The following is a 25,964-nucleotide window of genomic DNA, read 5'->3' as shown; positions in this document are numbered from 1 at the left end:
GAGGTGATGCGTGGTTACTGTAGAAGTTCTGCAGTACCTGCCTTCAGGGTTTCCAAAGTTACAGGGTCTCTAAAGCAGGCAAGGTGTACCTCGTTGTAATATCTAGTGTCAATGAATCAGAAAACTGATTGCAAATGGAGCTTCCTGACTGACTGGCTTTTAATGTGCCTTTAATGTGTGTCTGACACATTGAAGCAACTTGTTGATGGCAGGATGTTCTGAGTAATCATTTTGGATTTAGCAACTGTTCTTCCTTCAAACCATCTGAACTCAGTTGAGGCTCACAAAGCAAACCTCTCTGCTGCGCTTGTTTCTCCCCTGCAAAAAGCAGAGATTTTGGGGAGATGATATGTAATTGTTTAATGATAACTTGAATGAGGCCAGTTGCAAAACCCTTCATGTATTTTGTATAAAATGTTCATAACGTGCTGACTTTAACTGCATATTAGAGAGCTCCTAGAGGAGAAGGAAGTGTGTTACTATAAATGGTATGTAAAACCATTTCCTGATTGACCTCTATTTCTTTGATTGTTTTAAAGGCTCGTTAGATCTCCCCTTATTGATTAATCTTTTGTTAATCCAAATAAAGCATGAAAACTGTATTCCTTCTGCATGAATGACACTCGGGGGAATGAACTCCTCCTTGCCACAGTATTGTTAAAAATCTATGCTTTTATCAGAAATGAAGTCGTCTTAGGCTTGCTAAAGACTACAGTAATTCAAGAGACCTAGGCTGGTCTTTAGTTAACTTGAATGTTTGGGCTTGGTTTTTTCCTGTCAGGAAACGTCTGTGTTTTCAACTTTAAAAAATCACGTCTTCCCTCTAAAAACCTCTTGTAGTCATTTGAAAAAACTAGTTTATGAAATGTCATTGGAGGAAGATGGGAAGCAAGCCAAATGGGAAAGGCTCATTCTTTAACAGCCATCAAACTTCAAGAATATCTCAGTAGCCTTTATTTCAAGTACACTAAAGTACTTCAAGTGTTCTGTCTGTGAGCCTTCTCTGTGTATGCTCTGAAGCTCAGGCTGACAGCACTAGATTCTTAGAAAGACAAAACAGGTGTCAGAGAAAGTCAAATTCAGCAGAGAATACATAATGTAAATAAATCACTTTTGGCAGCCTGTCAAATAAAAATAATATTTCCTCTGTAAATATCTCCACTATGATTTTAAATATAACTGTTTCATCTAAATCTCCTCACTGTAGAAATAAAAGGATTAGTCCAGAGGCTTACTTCTGGCCACCCAGTGCCATAGAGATGATCAGAAGATCTTTTAAGTTCACAGCCAGATGACAGAAATAAAAACTGAAAATATGTGTTATTCCCTTTAGCCCAACTCACTTCTGAGTCATGAGTTTGTATGTTCTCTGGTATTATGTTCATCCTAGTGCTGAATTGCCAATACTTCTGGGGGTGGGGGTGTTTTTCCACTGTTGACTTAATTCCATCAGTCTGATATCATTGACATGATCTCTTCTCTTGTTTGGTATTTACATCATCCTGAATTTCAGATAAAATCAAGATGCATCTAGCTCAGCAACTTTCCCATTTTGGGAAGAACTTCAGATACTCCCTGTTTGTGATTTACAACTTTGTCACATACATTTCCTTTCATGTGCAGAAATCCAGCTGGGATCCAAAGCACATATGTCAACTCATGGCTGTGAGAACTCCTTGGTACTCTGATCTGTTGGTTGGGGTTTTTTCAAATAAAACTTGTTTGTAAATGAGCAGGACTTTTAAATGATCTATCACAATATTGGCTTCATTTCTGACCATTAGGAGTGGAGATTGTCACTTTATAAATACTATTAAAAGGACAATCCTAGTAGGACTACTAGAACTTTGCTTCAGAGGAGACAGAAGTGTTGTCACAGTGATTTTCCTTTTGAAACCTACTAAAAAGAACATTCTTTCAGAAGCACTGCAAAACTGCAAAGACTCATGTTCTTGTTAAGTTTGAGGATGAAACAGGAAAAAACAATATTTTTATTCTTCTCGGGTTTGATTTTTAAATTTCACTTTGAAGTTGGAAACTCAGAGTTCATGATTCACTCCAATAATAAAGCTCTGAATGAGTAAACATCCTGGATTCAGTAATAAAACAGACACTTTAAAAAGCACAGGAGAAATCTGGCATGACAGAATATTCTAAAATAATTTAGTTTTCTTTGGGATGCAAAAGAAAGTGTTATGGTCTAAAGGTGCACAAAGAGTGAAAATACCATATAAGTCCCTGTGTACTTCACAGTCTGTCTAAAGATGAAATAGAGTGGTTGTCATGATGAAGAATTGTGAAGAATCACTAGGACTTGCAGTCTTCAAAAAGTTTTCAATCATCTCTACCACAGGAATCCTTGCACTGCTTTGAGGACTTCTGTTGAGTGCCTGTGGCCTTGCTTGCCTAGGATGGTTTTGTAGTGGCACTTCTCAGGGAATGGCTCAGTAAAATCCTGTGGAGTTCTACTCCAGGTGAAGGTAACAAACGACCCTCGTAGTAACAGCCTCCACATTGTTTTTATTTCCATATTTTTAAATTACTATATGGTGACTGTAACAGGGAACTTCCCTCTGGACTGAAGAACAAATTGTTGCTGCCTTTTCAGAATGCCCTTCAAAGATATTCAGATAGTTGTTCTCTAGATAGAACTGGAATTTTTACTTCACTTGAATAAAAACCAAATTTTACTACTTCAGATGGAGATTGTTGAAAATCTCTGTAGAGTACGAGTTAGGATTTTTCTGTCATGTATGAAAGAGATACTGCAGATATACCAGGCAGCCATTGTTTTGAACAATCGTTAAAATCTGCAGAAGTCTTGAAAGTTTAACAGCGGAAAGAATTTAGAGATTGACTCTGGTCTCCCAGAAGTGGTATGAATTGAAAGGACTGAATGTCAAGAACAAGGCCAGATTGAGGGCCAATATTTCTGTGAGTTACTCCATTCAAATGTAACAAGGACGTGAGCAGGAAATAAACAAGAAACATCAGGACACATTTCTGCATAACCAGCACTGTTTTGATGATGCTTGGGACATAGTGTCATTGTCGTCTTACCCATAGAGTTTGGGATATAGTATCACTGCTAATGCACAGCTGCATCTTGGCTGTGAATGAAACCTGGCACACTCGTGGAGCACTGATTTTATTAGACCTGATGTTTGACACCTGTTAGATTTGCAAGGAACACCTCCGTCTTTCTGTTGTGCTGTCATTACTCTGCAGTTGTCCGTAAACAGGTTTGCTGCATCAGTGCTTGCTTGTCTCTTTCCTCACTGCCCTTGCAGCCACCTGCTTTCTCCTCCAGTCTGTTACCTTAGTATCTCTCCTGGGTGATCCCAGGTACATGCTGATTCTGCTCTACACTATCAGGGTATGCATGTGCCCCACCCAGAAGTTGTCTTCACTGTTTGAACTGAGTAACGGTGACTGCAGGCTTACATGAGCTCACACATTTCATTTGCAATTTGTCAATATTATGCTTGTTCCACCTTACCTCAACTCTTTTGCTGCCCTTCCCTGCTTTACTGTCATAACCACTTATGCCCTCTTGTCCTTTTCTTTCCAAACATGTCATTTTCTCATTCTTCTTTTGTTACCTGTGTCTTTGTCTTCCTTTTTCATCCTGTTTTGGCTCTGTCTACTCCCACTTCAGGTTAGCTGTGCTGAAGCTTTTCCTTTGTTAGAACACTCCCTGTATTGTTCTAAGGCTGACATTTGTGCTGTTTGCTTTCCTAACACCACTGCACAGACATTTGTTGCTGCCAGGTTTTGCAAGGTGTACCCCACAGTACCCAGCCCACCATGGGTGCCGTGCCCTGGCCACCTCCACTAGGCTCTGGGGCTCAAAGCTTGGTCCCCCCTTATCCACTGGTCAGACCAGGACCTGGCTACCCTTACCCAATGCCAGTAGCCACTGCAGTGCAAAGTGCAGTCCCATCCACACCGCTTCTTGTGTATAGGAAGGGAACTAATGTTAAAGCAAGGGAAATAAGTTGCAAAATTTAGGCAGGAGCATTAAGATGTGCCCTAGAGTGACTTTTCATTAAGTTTTGTCAAGTTGCAGTTCTTAAACCTGGGTTCACACCTTACAGGCTTTCTCCCCATGTCCTCCAAATACTTTCCTCTTAGAGTTTGGGAAGGTGTTGGAGCCTTGATTGGGAATACTGAGTTGAACTTTAGCTTCTCTTTCTGGAAAGCTTGTCTTTCTGGTTCTGAGCACCAATCTCTGATAGTTTTGGAGGGGCCAGATCTCAGCAAGGCTAACCACTTATTGTGGTTTTAGACAGCTGTTAACTCTGAACTGTGCTTCAGACTAGAAATTGCTAGTACATATGCAGGAGAAAGGATATTGAAAATTTTTATCAGTATTGCAAAATTTGTATGCACTGAGAAGGGCATGGAAGACCTTTTGTGTTGTTTGCTAATTGCACATTCTGTTTGTGCACAGGACCTCATTTGTGGTCCGTATTTCCTCATATGCCCTGCCATATAATGCTAGTCAATACTGAACATCTCCAGCAATGCCTGTAATAGATAAAAGCATTACATTACATGTTATTATTATTTTACATTTAATTATTATTATAATATTACACTATATTATTATTGTACTTAGTTTCTTGAAAAGGACATTTCAATTTAAGTTACAACTATGTAAGCAATTGAGAATTGGAAATGGATTTGTTACATTAACTGCCTTGCATTTACAAATACCATGACCTTTGGTTTTGCTTGTCTTTATTTGTTGTGTATGAATGCAGGCCAGTAGACAGGGCTTACCTGCAACAGAAATCACTTAATTCCACCACTCACATGGGAGGGCATGGTTTGAAAAGCACATACCAAGTACCATGGAACACAGCACATGTGCACATCCTCTCTCCTCCCTGTACTGTCTCATGGGCAGTGGTAGCGATTATGCTGCATGATTGTTTTTTCACTCAGTCCTGAACTTCATTTACTTAGTGTGTACTACCCTGATGGATCATATACGTTATCCTTGCTGATTTCTGTTCTGTGGATGCTTAATAGCATGGAAAGTGTGGGAAATCAGCATAGCTCTTGGACTTCTATGCTATGGAATGAGCTCAACTTCTACAGGCTTTTATGCTTTTAACTTTATCACTCTCACTTGACTAAAGATGGAAGAAATTTTTTTTTTTTTTTTTTTTTTTTTTTTTTTTTTTTCCCCTGAAAGAACAGACAGAATAGTTACCTGTTTTGCAGGGATGCCTACATAATGTATTTTGAGGTAGCAGTCACCAAATTAATCTTCAGTGCAGAGGTAAGCATCCCATTTTCATGCTTCTAAATAAAACACCTGAATTTATCATGAACTATTAAAATATTTAGACTTACTCCATGGGCATAATATTCTCTCACACAGCATTTCCATTCTGTTTTCACTGTGATACAGCATATGAGAGTTATTAAGCTTTTCTTTGTTTCTGTCAAATATTTTGTACAAAAGGATCTGACTTATTACTGATATGATTTTTTTTTTTTTTTCCCAAAAAATATTGTTCTAGAACTTGTTGGTCCTTTATGGGCAGGTTTTATTTAGGGCAAAAACTAGGTCAGGTTAGCAAGCAGCCTGATGAAGAAGTGACCTGGTTGTTGTCTCCCTGTACTGCATCTCCCACTCTCTGTATAGGATGTCTGACAATTTATTAGTACTAGATTGTACCTGTTTAACATATCATCCACTGACACCAAATGTGGTTCATTTTTCTGCCCAATTTAAACAAATTAGAATTTGCTGGTAGCATAAAAATCAATTATTAAATAGCCCAATCTTTGATGAGCTTGGTGGATTCAGGAGCAGGACCTAATTGACAGAGCATTTACTGCCAATGTACAAATTTGAGCTACAGGAAATAGCACTCCAGCTCTTCACAGCCATTTTCAGTGTTAAATGTAATGAATTCCCTTATTTGTAGTGCCATTTCCACCCTTCTCCATTGCACTCTAACAGTGACACATTGTATGTGCTTTGAGAGTAGATTATATGAAGCAATGTGCTGTTGCATAAGGTTTCATCACTTTTTACTGATTGAGACACATAATTCTTCTGTGAGTTTAACCTTGCTGTAGGTTTGACTGGTACGGGAAGTTCTGATAATGGATAATTCCACATGAACCTTCTAGAATTCACCAGAAACACCTCCTTTTGTTCAGCAGAAGCCCCTTTTCTCATTTTCTGTTTAGTTAGCTTGATTTTTATCAATCAGTCATATGCTCATTATTATTTCACCTACCATAGTCCCACACTAGTAAGTGGGACATTTCTGTACAATTTGTGTACTCTTCCACTGTTGTTCCTGCAGAAGTATGAGAGGTCTGGTGGCAGTAGGACTTTCTCCAAAATGATGATAAACTGTTTTGCTACACCCCAGTTACACATTTCAGTTCTTTACTCTTCTACACTTCCAGCTCTTTTAAAGTTATATTTTATTAGAGTGATTTTTAAGGAAGGGGGAAGGGGGAAGAAAAAAGAAAAGAAAAAAGGAAATTCAACCCTAAAAGAATTAGCCTTCTGACAATTTTTCCCATGTTTTTTTCCTGTTGAAATGACGTATTTGGTCAAGCCACTATCTTGAGTAAAGCGAGTGGTTTTATTAATGACAGTTTGACTGGAACTTACTGGATTAGATAGGAAATGAGCAAGTGTGCACCCATGCTTTGTTTTGCTCTTCTTTGTTTTGCTCTTCTTTGTTTTGCTCTTCTAGTCTGTTTAAAATCTTGGTTTGACAGCCTTTACTTTCAGTACCCTGCTGCCTTTATGCCTAAATGCATTCAGCTGAGCTTTTGCTTACAGTTATCCCATTCTGGGACAGTTTGTTCAGATGGAACTTACACAGGGTCCTGCACAGTGCTGATAATTGACTTGTGTGGGAAACAAGGAATTCATGAATTCTACCCCAGGAATGCCAAGCCTTACACAAGTCAATACGTTAAAGTTTTTTCTGTCAGTCACAAAATCTGTGGTTTCAAAGGCTGGAGACTTGACACAGAAACTGGAAATGTTTATCATAAGATAATATTTCTTTCAAATAGTCATAAAATAAAAAGATATGTATTCATATAAACTGATTAATCAGGAATACTGAATCCCAAACAAAAATACTCCCAATTCAAAAATTGTTGTGTCTATTGAAGGAACATCTGTGAGAGAAAGAATTAATAGTCCTGTAGTGGTGAAGTGGAAAAGAGAGCCCTGGGGATATATTCCTCTGAAATTAGGATGTAAGAGATCAACTCTTAATCTGCATTCTGCATTGCTTATCCTCTCCATTGTAAATCATGCCATTCTTGGTTGTGTTATGATCTGTTTTCCTAAAAGGGTTTGTATATCTGAAAGTGTGCATAAAGCTGGTTAATTCCAGTGAACTGATTATTAACACATTGTAGAGCCTATATCTAAGATTCTGCTGGACCTCTCAAAATCTAATTGAGTTTGACTCGATTCAGTTCATTTCATTATGTTAAAAAGTGACAGTGTGACTCTATTCACCCCTACAGATGAGAACATGGTCTGCATGATCTTTAAATATTGTATGTTCTAGCTGTAAACTCAGCTGTAAATACATCAACAGAAATATTCTAATTTAGGAGAGTTTTCCAATATATAGCTTTCTCACATTCTTAATGTGTTGCAGTAAAAATAACTGTATTTGCATGAGCTGAGGATAGAAACAGGAAAAGCCGTAGCATGCACTTCCTTGCACACTATCTATTTATAGAAGAAGGGAGAGACATGTCTTCATGATTACAGGTATTATGCAGTTGAGGCAATTTTATTCATGTCCTTGAAGTAAAGGCAGAATATTTAATTCATTTTTCTTGTTCTGTTTTTAAACAGTTATTTTTCTTTGGTTTGCTTTTATGTAATAATTTGAATTTCAATTATAAAATTCAAAATTTCTTTTGTTCAGCAAAAAGCTGGAACACTCACACTTTTAAAAAGTTACAAATATAATACTGTTCTTGAATCTTTTCTCCAGTTTTATTTTGGATTTATGTTATAATGATTTGCAGTTTCATGATCATGTGCTGTTTCTAACAAAAACATCTACTACATGAACATTGTTTGACAAATTATGTAAAACTGTGTGAAAGCTCAAATCAAGGTCAATCCCAGAAGCATTCTGGAGTTTTGACAAAGCTGTCAAACACAGAATAATATACCAAAAAAATCAGACACGATCGTAAAAAAAAATCTGTTTAAATATTTTCTGGAAAAATAACAGCGTGATTTTTTCCATTTGCAACAGTTCATTTCAGTTTTAAACTGAAACTTATTTAAAGCTGAGTGAAATAGAACATGCTGAAGAAAAAAACAGCTTTTAAAATTCTTTCCAATCAAACTTCAGTTATTTTAGGGTGTCAAGAATGGATTCTCAATACTTTGGGGAGGTAGGGGAGGGAAGGGGAGGGCAGAGAGGTTTAATCTAACCAGCTTGTGAAATCTATTTACAGACATATGTTCAGGCCTTGTTCATTGTCCAAAGTGTAAAATCTGACAGTTTTATGGGATAAGCAAAACAGAAATTCATACTACTCGTGTATGAGTTACTGCCTGATGTGGATGCTTGGCAGTGTGTAATATAAAGTACACAATTTAAACCATTGAGCCCAAGAAATACAAATTGCTTAGGCATGGAGTGGCTGTTTCTGTCTGAGCCATAAATAAAGGAGTCAGCATTCATGAAGGCCACAATATCCTCTTATGTAGCAGGAAGTGCATAGTGCTTGTGGATGACTGTATCTTAATACTTTCAGTCACAGAATAGTTTGTGATGGAAGGCACCAGTAAAAATCCTCTAGGCCAACCCTCTTGCAACCACCCAGGTTGTCTTTGACTAGACCAGGATGCTCAGGGCCCTGTCCAACCTAGTCTTGGATGTTTCCTGGGTGGGGCACCCACCTCTCTGCGCAATCGGTTTCAGGGTTTCACCACCCTGACGTTAGCACATTTCTTCCTTCTTGTCTGAAATTCTGATATTCACATCTGTGATACTGCCAAAATATTTGCAAAGAACTTTGCATGCATGGTCCAGTAGCATCATGTTATTCCTTTTTCAGGGATCATTTCACTACTCATAAATACCTGACTAACATCTACATCTTAAATGCATTTTGGAGAAATGTTCTTAATAGTCTGTGAAGACAGGCAGATACTTCCATGTGCATTTGACCTTCCTCTGAAAGCTTTCCAGGCCAAATAGGGAACACTGGCAATTAGAACCATCAAAATCAGGAAAAAGTTAAAGCTTTACTTTGGAAGCAGTGAGTCATACCTGCAGCTTTTGCTTTTATATTTCCCACAAGGGTTGTTGTGGATGACTTATTGTAGCAGTCATTTTATGACGTTTCATTGTTTTGGTTTTCAGAAAGAATAGAAATTATAGAAGTGGCATGTGGCATAATATGACCATGCTTAGGAGCCCCCTTATCTCTCTCAAAACAAGGTTATATCCACGTAGCATTGTGCACACAAACCTGAGCAGGCATTGTGGAATGCCTGAGGTATGGGTATGTGTTAAGCTGTGGTGAGTCCGATAGAAGCTCTGTAGTACCAGACCTTCTTTAAAGCAAGAGAAGCACGAATTCAGACGTATCTGTCCTGAACCAACCGAACTGGGGAGAGCCAGCTGGTCCAAAGGCAATGAGCTCACTGTGCTCAGACTTGGTGTGACCTTCCTGTGTGCTGTGCTGGGCCCTGTAGTTTAAGAAGATTTGAAGGTCCTTGATTGCATCTTGAGGTAGGAAACAAAGCTGAAAAGAGGGCTAGAGACAGGACATGTAGGAATGGTTCAACACTACACTTGGGAGGGTTTGGACTGGGCATTAGGACAAGTTTCTTTAAGTGGTCAAACAGGCGTCCCAGAGAGGTCAATACCCCAAGTCTGCCAGCGTTTAAGAGGTATTTGGACAGTGCCCTTAATAACAGGCTTTAACCTTTGGTTAGCCCTAAAGTGGTCAGGCATTTGGACTGGATGATTGTTTTAGGCTCCTTCTATTTGAAACAGACTTTTCTGTTGCATTCAGTTACAGCTGTAGGGCTGGCAAATCCCTACACAGAGTATCAGGCTGTGATACTATCACTTCTACATGGTACAAGAGAGCTTGATGCATCTTTCAAATCTGGCTTCTATAGTCATCTACATGTATCACGTAAGAATTTAAATCATGCCTTATCATACATAAGCGAGTGAAAGAAAATTTAATTATTCATTAAAGGTGCTGAGTTTCATTTTAACAGCAGGTTAGTCTGGAATTTGGATTTGTTTAATGTGTTCCCTTCTGTCCCCTGCTTTTTTTCCTGACAGACGTTTTGCAGTGGCCACAAATCAGCAAATGCAGATCACCTGAAATGGAGACATTTTCATGTTTTTGGACTGCTGGAAATTTTTATAACCTCACTGTTCCAAGAATACTACAGCTATTGTACAAGAAGAGGTAATAAAAGCTGAAACAGGAAAAGAGAAAAGTAATTTATTTTGCCATGCTCCTTAGGTTGTTACTGTTAATTTTTTACTGTGATATGAGCCATACTGTTTTTAAGGATATAAAACCATGTTTTAAGTACTTTTTTTCCCCAGTGTTAGAATTTATTGGTAATTATTAAACAGTTCGCAGCAACAAGCATTATCTGACAGACAATTAAGGACACATTCTTACTAAATTTAGATCCAGGTGTCAAGATCCAAAACTGAACACTGTATGGCTTGGGTAAAGATTTTTTAGTAGGCAACTTCAGTTTATTCTTTATCCATCTAACCTGAAACACTGAGATTCCTTATGTGTGTTCACAGATGTGGAGGGTGGATACAGCCCCTTTCAAATTTTTATTAAAGTTTTGTGAAGTCCCCATTGATCAATGGCTGTGATAAAGTCTGAATGTACAGGTCCAGGGGAAAGGCTTCTCTGATACTGGGATAATGCTTTATTGAGTCCTGTTCAATTATGATTCAGCTCCACTTTAAGCTTTTTCAATTTTCAGGTTGCTACAATGATTACCCTGAAAAAGGACATAGACATTACCAGTAATGACTATTAAGGAAATAGGCCTTTTGCTCACTGGAACAGGAGGATGTGAATTTCTGTTCCCTCTAATGAACAGGGTTTTGATCTTTTTGATCTACAGATGCTTTTTGATGATGGTGATGATATATTTGCATAGCAGACTGAACCTAATGGCAAGGGCGGCTTTCTTAGTTAATCTGAGACATCTCAGAAATCATAGAATCATAGAATACAGAACCGTAAAATGGTTTGGGTTAGAAGGCACCTTTAAATTCAACTGTTTTCTAGGCCACTAAGAGTACATGTGTATCTCAACTCGGTTATGCAGGTTTCTTTGATGGTGGTTTCATTGTAAATCACTATTAACATTGACATGTTTTTATCCCTTTCGTAAGTTTTACAGCTTATCAGCACTGTGTCCTGTAACATCTGTAATTTGTACTTTGTAAGGTCTGCAAATCTCACTCTCATGAATATTGCATTTTTGTTGTCATTCTAGTAATGAGGAAGACTGGAAAGAATGCCCTGATTATATCACTTCAGGACAAAATAGCTGTTACTTCAACGCATCCTACACCTCTGTGTGGACACCATATTGTGTTCAGCTTGCCAGTAAAAATGAAGTATATGATAAAAAATGTTTCAGTGTTGATGAAATAGGTATGCTCCCATTATGTATCTTACCTCTCTAAGCTTTTGCATTACTTAGACTGCATTTAAATATTGCCTCTCAGAAAAGTTAGTATCTAAAATATATGATATATAGGAAGGGATTTGATTTTGTAACACCGTCATGTAATCCACACCAGAAAATACTGCCTAGATTGGAAGAAAACTTAAAGGATAAAAGCAAGTATGTGATTTTTTTTCTGTATACCAGTGGTCTCTCAAATGTGTGCATACTCAAATGAGCTTGTCTTTGCTGTCACTTTGAGTCCTTTCTAACAGATGCTACATCTCCTTGTACAGCAAAGTTGGCATTTAAACCTTGATTCTGCAAAGCTCTGGAAACCAAACACTATTTTGTTCCTGAATCAACTGTAATCTAAAGGATCAGGATGTCTATTATTTCTAGGCTAGGATTTATATTTATAGCAATATGAACTGTGACTGCCTGGGATTTTATAGATGATACTGCTTGTTCAGAGTGCTACTGTACCACCATTAACTGCATATCCAGATAATTTATTCCTACAAATTATCAGAATACACAATGCTCTGTTTTATTCAACTGAGCAAATTTAGATTAGTTTTTTGAAAACCAAAATTCTTCAGTGTACTTCTATATTAGCTACTAAATATTTGTCTTTCTGTGTTACTACAATTATTGTTTTTACTTTTAGTCAGAATCCTAGATATAAATTTTGATGCATAATTGTTTATATCTAGTGTTTTATAATCTGCTATTCAGAAATACGCTTCAATAGGGAATACATTCTTAATCTTCTTTTAGTTTCTTGGGTGAGATTTGTGCCAAACATGTCTATTGCCAATTGGGCAGGGTGCCTTCTTGTTACCAATCTTGCAATGACTTTGTCATTGCAGTATATGAGATTTTAATCAGAAAATACATGGTTAATATACTTTTAAAGTCCTGAAATAATTTACCAGTGTGTAGTAAGAATGGACATTTCACATTGAAAACTGGCTGGTTTATTCCAAATACTCTCTTTAAACAGTACTACCTGATCCCCCTGTCCACCTTAACTGGACTCTGCTAAATACTAGTCAGACTGGCATCCATGGGGATATCCAGGTAAGATGGGATCCACCACCAACAGCAGATGTTCGGAAGGGATGGATTACTCTGGAGTATGAATTGCAGTACAAAGAAGTTAATGAGACAAAATGGAAGGAGGTATGAAACAAATATTTATTATACATTAGTTATAGTGCAGTACAGGCTTGTTTTAGCCCTAACACTTTTGTACCACTATGAAAAACATGTTTGTGATTGCTAATTAGATGATACCTTAATTCTTAAACAATATGCCTATATTTTTTCTAACATTTTCTAGCAAACACTGTAACTTTATCTATTAAGATAGTTGACAGGAGGATAATGAAAAATCCAGAACCACCTGTGTTAGATTAGTAAGTATAAGAGGAGTCAGGTCCATGCAAGTTTTTTCAAGGATAAAATATTTATCTATTGTTTTCTTAAACTTCAACTATTTAAAAAGTGTATGGTGTTTCAGTAATCAGAACAGGAAATGTGTTTGGTAAATATCTCCAAGTCAAACCAGATTCTTCAGAGTACCTGTAAAGTTTTAAGAAGGCAGGAAGGAAGGCGGGAAGGCAGGCAGGCAGGAAGACTCTCAGGTGCAAATTAAAATTTGATACAATAAGCTAATAAAAATAATGCAACATAGATAAGACTTACAGATTTCACACCAGACATCAAGGGGAAATTTTTGAATAGTATATGAAAATATATAATAATTTATTACAAGTCTTTTAAGTTTTCCTTTTGAAAATCACATAACATATCATGTAGCTAGTTTTTCTATTCCAGGGAAGATATTGTACCCATCTTACCTGAATGTATAGGATAAATACCAGTGTGCCATGGCATATTTGCATATGCAGAGCTCTTCTTCAATGCAGTGAGAACATCATGTCACAGTGGAATCCTTCCTTTGCTTTCTTATTAATATGAACTGAATTAACTGTCAGGAAAAAAAAACCCCAAACCCAGATAATGCTGTTAAAAATTTGTCTTTAACTATGAAAGGAAAATTGAAACAATTTTTAAAAAGTCAAATTTACCAATTGAAATGTAATCAGACTGCTTTGCTTGCCTTCACCTCTGAAACACCCTGGTCCCCCTCCTCACTTCTGGTCATTCTCAGTGTTAGCATTTTCTCTTTAGCCTAGTCCTTATTAATAAGAATACAGCCAAACAGGCCTATAATGTCTGTAATGTTTGTTTGTTTGTTTTTTCCCTAATAGTTCTCTGTCTTTCTATCTATACTGGTTTAAGCTATACTTAGCATATTAGCCTCTATTTTAAAGCCTATGAAATGTGTTAAGTTTAGGCAGTAAATCAATAATCTTTAAGAAGCTGAAAATCTGCAGATTTTCAAAAGCAAGAATACAGGTATATATCCAAAAATGCACATTTTCTTGGTCTTTTTAATGAGAGTTTCAATATCAGTTGTATAAATACCTAAATAAAGCTTTGTTCTTGCTCCAGTACCATCAATAATCCCAGAAGACCTTGGGAATAGTTCTTCTCAGGAGAGCAAAGATTTGAATATCAGTGTTTTTTCAGAACAGACAAGGAATTTCTGACTGCAATACTTGCCTCAAGAGACAAAGTCTTAAAGATTATGTTGGGCTTAAGATGTGTATATTGTATGGTTTTGTAAGCCATCCATTTTAGGAGCATAATGAGGGCATAATTCAGTGTGACACTATGAGAGCACAAAAGACAAACTTCTGAACAAAATCCTGTCTGGCCTAGGACAAGAACAAATTTCTGAATAGCAGCATTAGAGCAATGATACAATTTCACTCTTTCAATTCCTTGCTACAAATGCTTTCTGTAATGAGTGTTGAAGCACATTAAGACAGAAATGTCTGATTATACACTGTCAAGTTATATATGTCTGGTTATGAATTATTTTTTACACAAACGATAATCCTTGACTGCTGAAATATACCATAATGCTTTGTACATATAACTAACAAAAAAATTAATTTAGTATTTATTATTGTACTAAGTCCCCCCCTTACTGAAATTTGTTTGTAATTTTTCTACATGCTTTGGGATTATTGATTGCTTTTTCATGCATAGCCTTTATTATTTTTCAATACATTTACTAATAAAAAATAATTAACTTCTAAATTTAAAGAATATTAAACATTAATTAGTAAACTGTTAAAACAGTAAGTTATAAGAGGACCAAAATTATTTTCTGAGAAATGATCTAAACCAAGTTAAATCCACCCTGACATAAAGGGTTTTCATGAGACAGAGACAAATTATTGGTTACCTTTTATGATGTTTCTCTCATATGGGTTTTACTTGATTTAATCCATGACAAATGCTGTTCATCTATTCACTTCATGCTGAACTTTCCTGTTATTGTGCATTATTTGGGTTTATATTGTATTTCATTTTATATTGGGTTTTGTAATGGTTTCTTCTGTACCCCCTGTTCCCATGTAAAATGTATCACGTGGTTTGTCCCTGCTTCTTTTCCCCACCCATCCTCCCACACTGGAATGCAATCCAACTCTGTTCCATTCCCAACTTATCCCTGATCGGGTAGTGGCTTGTCCGTGCCTCTAGCCCCTTCCCCCTGGATAAAAGCCAGGGGACCATGTGGAAAAATCTCTCTTGGCTCTTGGGACGGGGATTGGACTGGGCTCTGGACCCTGCCGGGGCAGGACCACAGGAGAAAGACTGAATAAAGCCATGATTTCCCCCCAGATCAAGGGCAGACTCTCTTTTTGCCATCGACGGGGCCTGCTCTCTCTAATGGAAAAGGTTCACCGCCTCTCTGGAATCTTTAAGGCCCTGAGGAAAAAATCCTTTCAGCTGTGGTTTGTCTCTCAAGCTAGCCGAGGCAAAAACGGAGCCAGGGCTCCGAGAGAGAGAGAGAGAGAGAGAGAGACAGCACTTTCCCCACACCATGCATCCTGTTCCATCCAGGCTCTGATTTAGTCTTGGCTTTTTCCAAGTCACATTATTTGGGATGCATGTAAACCTATTTGTAAAACTTCAGTGAACTATTTCTTTGTGGCTTAATAGCACAAGATAGGTATATATTGAATATCCTTCCAAATGCTTTCCAAATGGATGTTCTTCACATGTTAAAAACATTGTTGATGTACAGCAATGGTTCTCCACAATCTTATGCTCAACTACTACTAGCAGAGAAAAGCAGTCTGCCTCCTCCAAAATCTGACAGGTTGGCTGTAAGAACACTGGAGTTTGGAGTCAGCGGGGATCAGACAACTCCAGAGATCATACCGACCAACAAATAGTGTCTCAAATTTAGGTTGTGTAGCTATAGAGATTATAGGACTGTATTGTTGAAGCTTCCTTCAAATTCCTAAAGGCTGCTCTTTTCCAGTATTTTAAGTCCTAGCCATGATGGATTTTTTTCTGGTATCATCCCTGATTCTGAAGTAAAAGTAGAATATAATATCTGCCACATGGATTTCTATTTTGAGCGCATTTTCCTTCTTTTTGTATACGTTTGTAGGGCTATTGGAATTAAAATGCATATTCTTAGAGGCATAATAGAAAAAGTCAGAAATTTCACCTATTAAGACCTCCAATGTGATTTTCTAAACAGTTTGATATTCAGCAGTATCTAAGTATGTCTCAGCTAATACAGAAGTTTCAAAGACCAACATTTTGATGTTGACTCTCACACAATCTCCATTGTCACATTTTGTATATAGCTGAAGATTTTGGGACCTATACATTATTCTCCAAATAAAAACATTTGTAACATGCAATATGTTCGGTTATAACCATTAAATGAGTAGTGCAAATTGCAGTAATTTTATAACTCCCGTGATATTTTAATAGCATTTTTGACATTCTGCAATCAGTAATGTTGTGTTATAACAGTAAAAAGGATTTATAACTTGAAAGATCAGTGATGGATGTTCACACCACCTACTTATGGCATATAACTGGGGGAAGCTGCCTTTCTTCACTGGCTGTATTTACAAAGCTTGGATTCTCTGCTTTTGGTCCCCTGAAGCACAGACATGCCTGATGACTACTAAGTCAACAGTAAACAGTGTGAATTTTCTCTGAACTCTTCTTGTGGTATTCTTAAAATTCCCAAGAGCAAAAATGCCTTCAAATTTTTATTTCTGAAATCAAGCAGCAGCGTAAAATTTCCAGTACAACTCAAACAAATAAATCACAGTCTTTCTGTCTTTACAGCTGAAACCCAGACTCTCAACAATGGTTCCACTGTACTCTCTGAAGACAGCAAGAGATTATGAGATACGAATCCGATCAAGACAACGAACTTCTGAAAAATTTGGGGAGTTCAGTGAAATCCTCTATGTATCATTTTCTCAAATAGGCATTGGATGCGATCATTGTACAGAAGGTAATGTTATATGGTTGAATACATAGGTAATCCAGCCTACTACATGAGAATCATTTGGGGAGATTGAGAATGTTCAAGTCCCATATACAAGTTCAGAAGTAAACTCAGCAAAGACTCTTTCACAGATCACCAGAGAGCAAAAATAGAAATAACTTTAAGAATCAGAAATAACTGCTGTTGTGCATCTCAAAAAGTCTAAACCAGAATTAAATCTCCTACTTCATCGTCTAAAATAAGCACTTCAGTTGGAAAGAGAAGAATTGTAATTTCTTGTAATACTGTTGGCTAGTTCTCATTTCTAATTTATAGGAAGAGTTAATGTTCTGTACATGTGGCATTTTTTTATGAACCCCATCCACATTAATGGTCAAAGTTTTCATATGAATGAAATTAAAATACTAAGAAAATCTAAGAAAATCTACAGATGGTTTTCTTCAGCCACTGCTACTCAGATTTTTCAGGTGATCCAAATCTACACACCTCAAACAGCAGTGGTGAGCTGATTTGATTGAGAATTTATTTTTGTTTCTTTTGTACATCACTTTCAGGAACTCAGAATTATACTTTAGATATATTTAATGTAATCATAATTTAATGTCTTCTAATGCAATGTTCTAACTTGTTGAAGGAGCCAGACTCGCTGGTCTCGCTGACATGACAATGAGTTACTAAAATAGAGACCTGTTTAACACAAACATAACCATACATGACTTTATTGATGCCTGAAAGCATGTCTGGTCAAAATCTGAGCTGGGAACACAGGCCTCAAACTTGTACCTGAATATTTTATTTTGTTTTTTCTCTGAAAGATCATTTGTGATCATAAATAGAGTTCTAAAGCTTTCTGTCCAGTGTTCCTTAGCCCAAAAAAATAAAAGTGAAATGTTTGTAGGAAATTTAAAATTATGAAAAAATTAGAAAAATCTAAGATGAAAGCTAGGAAAAAAATTCTCTATTTGTAATTTACAATGTCATATTAAGAATAATGGAGTTGCTAGTATTTAAGAGATAAAACATTTCATTTATCAGCATTGTTCTTAATTTCTACTAAATTGCATTTCTGAATTAATTTCTAAATTCTTCATAGCCACCTGCAAGGTAAATAAAAGGGGCTTTTTTTCAGCTGGTTCAGTTGATAATGTTCAACCTTTAAAAGGGAAGTGGAATGTTTTTTGACACCACCATACTTCAGTTTTTTTGAGAGAAAAATAATTTGCTTGTGATTTTGTGTGCTATTAGTAACTTTCTCTGAGTTTGGATGAACAAGTAGCAGCAAGGTCTGTGGCATTATATGCCCTCAGGACTAATGATACCATGTTCCAAGCAAGTAGAATGTTCCTCATGGCTGGTTTTGCTATAGACATTATCTTTATTGATTTTGTTTAGATTTATGAAATCAGTCTGGTTTAGCAAGGAGTCTCAGCAGATTTGTATGTAAATGCATGGAAACTGCTGAGACTAAAAGATGCCATGGATTAAGAATGATACTTCCCAATTCAGTGCCACAACTGAGACTCTCCCAAACCACACCCTGCTCACTCAGTCCCCTCCTTCCCCTCTCTGCTCCAGTGGGAAGGAGTTGAGAACTGACGACACAGAAAGTGAAGATCACAGGTTGATATATGAACTGTTTACTGGAATCAGCGATGAGATAAGAAAACAAACAGTAAAAGCACAATATTAATAGCAAAAGTATACAAAAGAGAGAGTGGCTCACACCCTCTGAGTGAGAGATGCTCACTGAAGAGACAACAAGCAATGTCAGACAATGCCACCACATTTGCCAACCAGAAGTCACACCCCTCTTCTTGTAAGCCAGGGAGTCCTTTTGTCCGCCCCTGGCAGTGACATGAGGTGGTATCGAAGAACCTCCAAGTGCTGGCCAGAACTAGGACAAAAGCACATTTTTATTTCTGCTGAACACAGAACATTCACAGTTAAGTAACAAAAATTTTCAGTTTTTACCACTTTGGAATCCTCAGGTGGTTGAAGACAAGGTTGAAATTAAAGATGTGACAATGATGGAGATTCCTGCTTAAATATTCATGTTTTGTTGTTTCAGAAGTTGAGTTTCCATGGTTCTTAGTTGTTGTCTTTGGAGTGTGTGGGATGGCTGTAACAGTGATCTCAATCATGCTGTCTAAACAACCAAGGTAGAGACTTTTTACTTGTCGAATTTTATGTACCTGTAGCTTAAAAAAAAAAAAAAAAAAAAAAAAAAAATCGATCATTTAAAATTTGGGGGACTAGGAACCATTCTGAGCATTTTTGTCCATTCTTGTAAACTACTTATAACTGGAATTAGTATGTGTGGGGCCTTCAGCACTGAAAAACTGATAATGTTGATGTCCCTCTTTCACTGCAGTACATTTTATCCCACAGAATGCACATGACTGGTTTTTAAGTCCACTCAAATTTTGTACATAGTATTTTTTAATTCACATGCTGTTCAAAAGTTTCATACAAACCTATGTCTATGTATTTGATTTTGTTCTTATCACTAAACTCTACTTCTTGAAGCCAAGGGAAAGAGCTTGAGTCATAGGGGAATATTTCATCTCTGGATAAATTGCAGCTTCTATAGATAACAGAAATAAAATTAAACAAATCACATAATTGCATTATTTGTAAAAATTACAAAATTGTGTCATATACAAAAATGAAAGAATGAAACATACATAAAAATGATAGGTCTTAAAATTAGTTAATCCACTAATATTTCAGGAAAATTTTCAGGAATAGGTTTTGGCAGAATTCAACTTGGATGTCATATCAGTGCTGTTGTACACTATGGAGCAACACCATAGTAAAGACACAGTGCACACATGTGTGTTGTCAATGGTCTTGTGTATACACTTTGAAAATTAACACTGAGTAGGTCTGCACATACCAGAAAATGGTGACATTTCATTTCACATACTGAAATTAAAACAATATGGTGCATTTGGAGCAGAACTAAAAGAATATTTTTTTCATTAAGCAGTAATTTTTTATTTAAGCAAGATCTATGCTTTGACAGAGTTTGATTTCAGGGAGCCATTCCCTGCAATAGCATCCCAATCACAGATTTAAGAGCAAGGCTCCTGATACAATTCATGACAAAAGCTTGATGTATCAGAATGGAACAATGTGCATGTGGCACCAGGAGCTAAGGTCAGCACACTGACCAAGAGGTGGCTTAGTCTCAGAAAATCTTGAGGACTGGAGTATATCTCGGTTAAGAGTTTATAAATATCTTCCATGCTAATCATGAATGCTGGAAGAAGCTTTTCTCCTCTTCATGTGGAGGACCTTCATGTGGAAAGTTTTGCTGGACTGTGGGCATGTGCTCTTTCCTTCAAAGTGCACCATTTAGTGGTGGAATGGCAATGTATTCTGCAGAGAAGCAGCCTGCATAGGTTTTCCATAATGCAAAATATCCAGTCTTGGTTTCCTCCTGATTCTGAAAGATACCAATTCATATTTTCCTCAGTTCTGATCTCACAGGCTCTGAATGAGTCTGTCTAGGACAGATGCCATAGGTTTAGGTCATTAGAGTTGAGAGATGAGAGCTTGAATTATGCTAGGCTAAGAAAGGAGCAGGGCATAGTTCTCCCTCCCAAATGTCTTCTCCAGGCAGTGAGTGGTAAAATTCTTTGTGTGTTTCATTAGAAGCAATGCCCAGTCCTGTCAGAATACCTAATTTGTGGATTCAGCTCTAAAGCACAACTCCTAACCCTGATAGCCCAACCAGTTTCCACTGCCTCTCCAGGGATTAGGTGGAAAATTACCAGACTTCTGGCTCTCATTAGACTTGCTGAGCAGAATACTGAGGATCTGCTCAAAACTAGAAACATCTGAGGAATGCGGACATGCCATGGTTAAGCCAAAGGTGCCTAAATTTCTCTCTAGACGCTCTTTTAAGACTTCTGTGACCCTCTCTGGACCTCACCAAGGTCACTAAAAAGGCAGAAAAAACAAATATTTGGATTTGTATCTACCATTTCCCACACCTTACTTTCTAAAGTAGGCAATTAACCCAGTATAAAGAGAATTTTGAATTTTCCTTTTGTTTACCTGTTGGCAAAAGAAGCAGGGAGGTAAAATGGAAGAGACAGGCATGACCAGCTACTATTGGATTATTATTAAGGGAAAATCATCCTTCTGTTAGAACTGGGGGGACAGAGGGGGTGGTTTGGAGGGGTCTTTTGTCCCCTAAAAAATTAGGAATGCACTTTATGAAGGACTAGAATAGTATGTATTTCCACAGCCTGCAAATGTCCAAACAAGTTACTAGACCTTTCCCTACAAGGGTAAACCCCTGCCTTAATTATATATTACTTGTTGGACTAATAATTCAAAAAGCAGAACTGTCATAGAGATGGCAAAATACTAGCCTAAATTTTTGCAGATGTTTTTCCGTTTTATTTATTAGTTCTAAAGTAATTCACTCTTTCCACCAATTCCCATTTTCTGTTCTCCTATTTAATTTTTTTGAGCATATGCAAGGCTATGGTATCCCTGAAAAAAATTTTGGAAATGTCACAGGTTTGTATCAGGTTCCATTGAAAAGTATGTAAAAAGGGAATATATTGACAGAGCTCTAGGAATTTACTCTTTCTATACAGCACTGAATTGTCAAAGACCAGACTCCAAAATGGATTCCTATATAAATTCAAGTGATTTCAAAAAAGGAAGCATGAAGAAAACTCGTTTCTTAATTTGCCATGAGAGAAAACATTAGTTCTTTTCCTTAGGAGTATTTGAAATCTCATTTTCAAACATTTAGGTTTTGAAGTCATTAAATCTAAATGCAATGTAAGCCTGTCTCCTTTCTAACTTCCTCAAAAAAAGACCACTGTCAATTAAAAGCTTTTTTTTTTTTTTTCCCCCCAGGTTAAAAATGCTTATTTTTCCTCCTGTGCCAGTTCCAAAGATCAAAGGGATTGACCCAGATCTTTTGAAGGTAATGTTGAACTCTAAAATCTGCAATGAGAATCTTTCTTGTAGTAGCAGATAACAACTGTTGTCCCAGGCGGAAATGTTTTGTCGAAGAAAATTCTGACATCTGGGGAGTTGCCAGAGAATTAGTCTGCAGAAAATAATTTTGAATCCCTTTGCAATTATTACATAACTACAGTTATCTTTATAAGTTAACATCATAAAAAGGACAAGTATTTCTACTAATTTCTTTATAAAATTCTTTTTTATGTGCTTTGTAGAAAGGCAAGCTAGATGAAGTGAATTCCATCTTAGCCTGCCATGATAGCTACAAGACACAGATATACAGTGATGACTTGTGGGTTGAGTTTATTGAGCTGGACATAGAAGACCCTGAAGAAAAGAACAGAGCCTCAGACACTGACAGGCTCCTGAGTGAAGATCATCTGAAATCTCACAGTTGCTTGGGAACGAAGGATGATGATTCTGGACGGGCCAGTTGTTGTGAACCAGATATTCCAGAGACAGACTTCAGTGCAAGCGACACATGTGATGCCACCTCTGACAGTGATCAGTTCAAAAAGGCTACTGAAAAAGAAGAGGATCTCTTGTGCCTGGAAAGACAAGATAATGATGAGTCACTTCCAAACCTTGCCAGCACAGACCTGCAACACCGGCATAGGAATACTCAGTCTGAAAACAGCAACGTGTGGGCACCCTTTGAAGACAGTGTTGAGTCAACCCATCTGTCAGTCCATACCCAGATAAGCAACCAGAATTCACTGACAAGTACTGACTTTTACACTCAAGTGAGTGATATTACTCCAGCAGGCAGAGTTGTACTTTCACCAGGGCAGAAATCCAAGCTGGGGAGAGCACAGCGTGAAGGCTGCACAGAACAAAACTTCACCATGGACAACACCTATTTCTGTGAAGCAGATGTGAAAAAATGCATTGCTGTGGTTTCCCACGAAGAGAATGAGCCACATGTTCAGGAACAAGGATATAATGAAGATGGTTACTTCACCACAGAGAGCCTTACCACTACTGTTGCCAATCTTGGAGCTTCAACAGCTGCACCCCCCAGTTCAGAGATGCCTGTCGCAGACTATACGTCAATCCACATTGTTCAGTCTCCACAGGGCCTTGTGCTCAATGCTACCGCGCTGCCGGTGCCAGACAAGGAATTCAACGTCTCTTGTGGCTATGTGAGCACAGACCAGCTGAACAAAATCATGCCATAGGTGCGTGACTAGGTGCGTGTAGAGTTTCACAGCAGAGAGTCAGTTTTGGGCTTGTATGCTGAAACCAAAATGAAGTCTAGAAGTTTTTTGTGGTTCCTATAATTTTATCTGAAATGTTGCAGCATAAAATATACATCAAAATATTCCTATTGTGTTCTGTAAATATTATCTATGAATTTGTCTTGAGGCTGTTTTGTCTTGTTCTTGTGGGTGTTGATTTTTGTGAAATCAAACATTGAAATTAGTGTTTAATGTACAGTAAATTGTTCATTTTGATAAAGCTAAAAATCAGGGGGTCAAAGTGTAAGAATTTAGAAAAAACTGCTGTTGGCAGAAATCTTTATATCATTAATTCGGTACTAATCATATAGGTGAAACCACAAAAGTAGCTTGACTAAATAACACATCTATTTTGATTTATATAAATTGGTAAAATATATTTTAATACTTTGGTCATAAAACCATAAATATTTTCTATTACACTAAATGCTGTAGTTCAATTATAGTGACCCATTTAAGTAATGTAATTGCTGCAGTCCTAAAAAGAAGTTTTCTGGTTTTTAAAATTTTGTTCACAGCTAAAAGAAAAAAATAGATTTTTACAGAGCCATTTTATACCTCCAAAGAAATCTACAGAAAAATTTTGAAATATTGTAGGAACTTAAAAGTAACTGATTCTATTACTTTGTTACAGTAACTAATATACAAATATACATGCAATTTAAAGTTCTGTGTAAAATTTTAAAATATACAACATACTTGGGCAAATTATTTTGTTCTTCATCAGATTCTATTTAATGCTAATAATAACACACTTTTTATAAGCAAAATCTTGTTGACCACAGTATTAAACACTGTGCAACTAAACTTTCACTGAAAATTTTTGAGAGCACTTGAATAAGCTCTGATAATTTAGCAGCATAGTATCTTCATATTTGACCAACTTCTGAAGCCCTTCCAGAGCCAAAGGTATCACTACATTTATTAGTCTGTGCCACATAAATTCTTTATATAAAAAGAATAAACTAAGGACTTCAGAAGTTAGCCAGCAGTTAATTTTTAAAGATATAACAGGATTAAAATACTTCAGTGGAACAAGGGGATCAAGTGCAGTATTGTTCAAACGTGGTTTTCATTTTTGCAGCCTAACAGCATCTCCTCTGACCGTGTTAGGCAGGCTTTCAGAAGGAAAGAAGAGAACACTGAAATTCAGTGAGGAAGCTCTCCTTGTTCTTGCATATGTTAAGAACCTGACAGAGCTTTGCAATTAGCCAATTAATTAATTGATTAAGTCCTTAATTAATTAATTAAGGAGTTGCCTTCCTCAGCCACGGTTTCATCACAGCAGGGTTCTTCTTAGAAAGCATATAGGAATATTCATTTCTTTACTCTGACCTGAACAGAAGTGTATGATGTGCAGCAAATTCAGGTCTTGCTTATGATGTCTCAACTGAACTCACTGATGCTCTTTTTGTGACCAAGTGCTATACAACTGGGCCCAACTACTGGGTGGGATTTTTAAGTTTAGCACGTACTTTATCATAAGTGTGCATTAGATATTCTGCTAACTTGCTGCTATAATTTTCTAACTGCTACTTTATTTAGTTTCATATAAAGTTTCATAGATGATAGACACTAATGCAAGTAATGCCTATGTGTGTGTTTGAAAGAAGTTTCTTACTCTGTTTCTATTGCCAAAAATAGTTAAATACCTCAGTGAAACTCAGAATGTCATTTTGGTACTTTACTGGTCACACAAGCCATGATATGCCGGTCAGAAGATGTGTCTTTCAGTTTCTATTTAACTTTCTCTATGTTAGTGTTTTGTTTGTTTTTCTCAAAGTTTAATAAATGTATTGTCTTTCATCTCTCTGGACACAATGTGTTTTTTTGCAGATAACTAATTTTTTAATGAAAAATAAAATATTTTATTAGGAAAAATCAAATATTTCTCAAAGAATAAAGCATAAAGACACTTTCCTTGGAATAGAATCAATGCGATCAGTGTTTTCACTAATGGATGTCTATGGAGAGATAGGACATATTGCACCCATAGCTGGCCAAGATGTGTTACCAGTTTAGCTGACCCATTTACATGCTACTAGAACATCCTGTGATTGTCAGGCTGGTCCCCAGCCTGTACTGGTGCATGGGTTTATTCTCCCCCAGCTGCAGGACTCTGCATTTGCCTTTGTTGAACTTCATTAGGTTCCTCTCCACTCAACTCTCCAGCCTGTTCAGGTCTCACACGGCCTCCTGGTGTATCAACCACTCCTCCCAGTCCTGGGCCATCCACCAGCTTGTCCCTTCACTCAGGTCACTGATCAATAAACGGAACAAGGCTGGACCCAGTACTGACCCCTGGGGAACACCACTGACTACAGGCCTCCAGCTGCACTCTGCACTGCTGATCACAACCCTCTGAGCTCTGCCAATTCTCAACCCACCTCATTGTCCACTCATCAACCTGTGCTTCTTGAACTTCCTGTGAGGATGTTATGGGACACAGTATTAAAAAACCTTGCAGAAATCCAGGTAGACAACATCCACTGCTCTCCCCGCATCTACCCAGCCAAGCATTACATAATAGAAGGTTTTTTTATTTCCCATGCTGCATGCATCGGTCTATAAGCATTCCAGGGAGGTAACTGGGCATGAAGGTCTCCCAGTAGGGGTGCAG

General features: G+C 37.3%; 1 protein-coding gene across 8 annotated transcripts in view; it reads left to right on the top strand.

The window, feature by feature from the left end:
* The window catches only part of GHR (growth hormone receptor), a 118,764-nt gene extending 93,608 nt beyond the window's left edge, over positions 1 to 25,156 (top strand). For 7 of the 8 annotated variants that reach the window (XM_040089778.2, XM_040089781.2, XM_040089779.2 and 4 more), the window contains 7 exons: positions 10,338 to 10,467; positions 11,534 to 11,694; positions 12,714 to 12,892; positions 16,949 to 17,120; positions 19,183 to 19,273; positions 21,996 to 22,065; positions 22,322 to 25,156. In XM_040089778.2, coding sequence (XP_039945712.1) covers positions 10,338 to 10,467; positions 11,534 to 11,694; positions 12,714 to 12,892; positions 16,949 to 17,120; positions 19,183 to 19,273; positions 21,996 to 22,065; positions 22,322 to 23,284 — 1,766 coding nt within the window. In that variant the 3' untranslated portion in view covers positions 23,285 to 25,156. The remainder of the gene's footprint in view (positions 1 to 10,337; positions 10,468 to 11,533; positions 11,695 to 12,713; positions 12,893 to 16,948; positions 17,121 to 19,182; positions 19,274 to 21,995; positions 22,066 to 22,321) is intronic. The other variant, XR_009208610.1, reaches the window with a different exon arrangement.
* The last annotated feature ends 808 nt before the right edge of the window (positions 25,157 to 25,964 follow it).

This window comes from Hirundo rustica, chromosome Z (genome assembly GCF_015227805.2).
Source record: "Hirundo rustica isolate bHirRus1 chromosome Z, bHirRus1.pri.v3, whole genome shotgun sequence".
Taxonomy (NCBI): domain Eukaryota; kingdom Metazoa; phylum Chordata; class Aves; order Passeriformes; family Hirundinidae; genus Hirundo; species Hirundo rustica.
The sequence above is the reverse complement of the archived record's forward strand: the minus strand, read 5'-3'. Positions and strand labels throughout refer to the sequence as shown.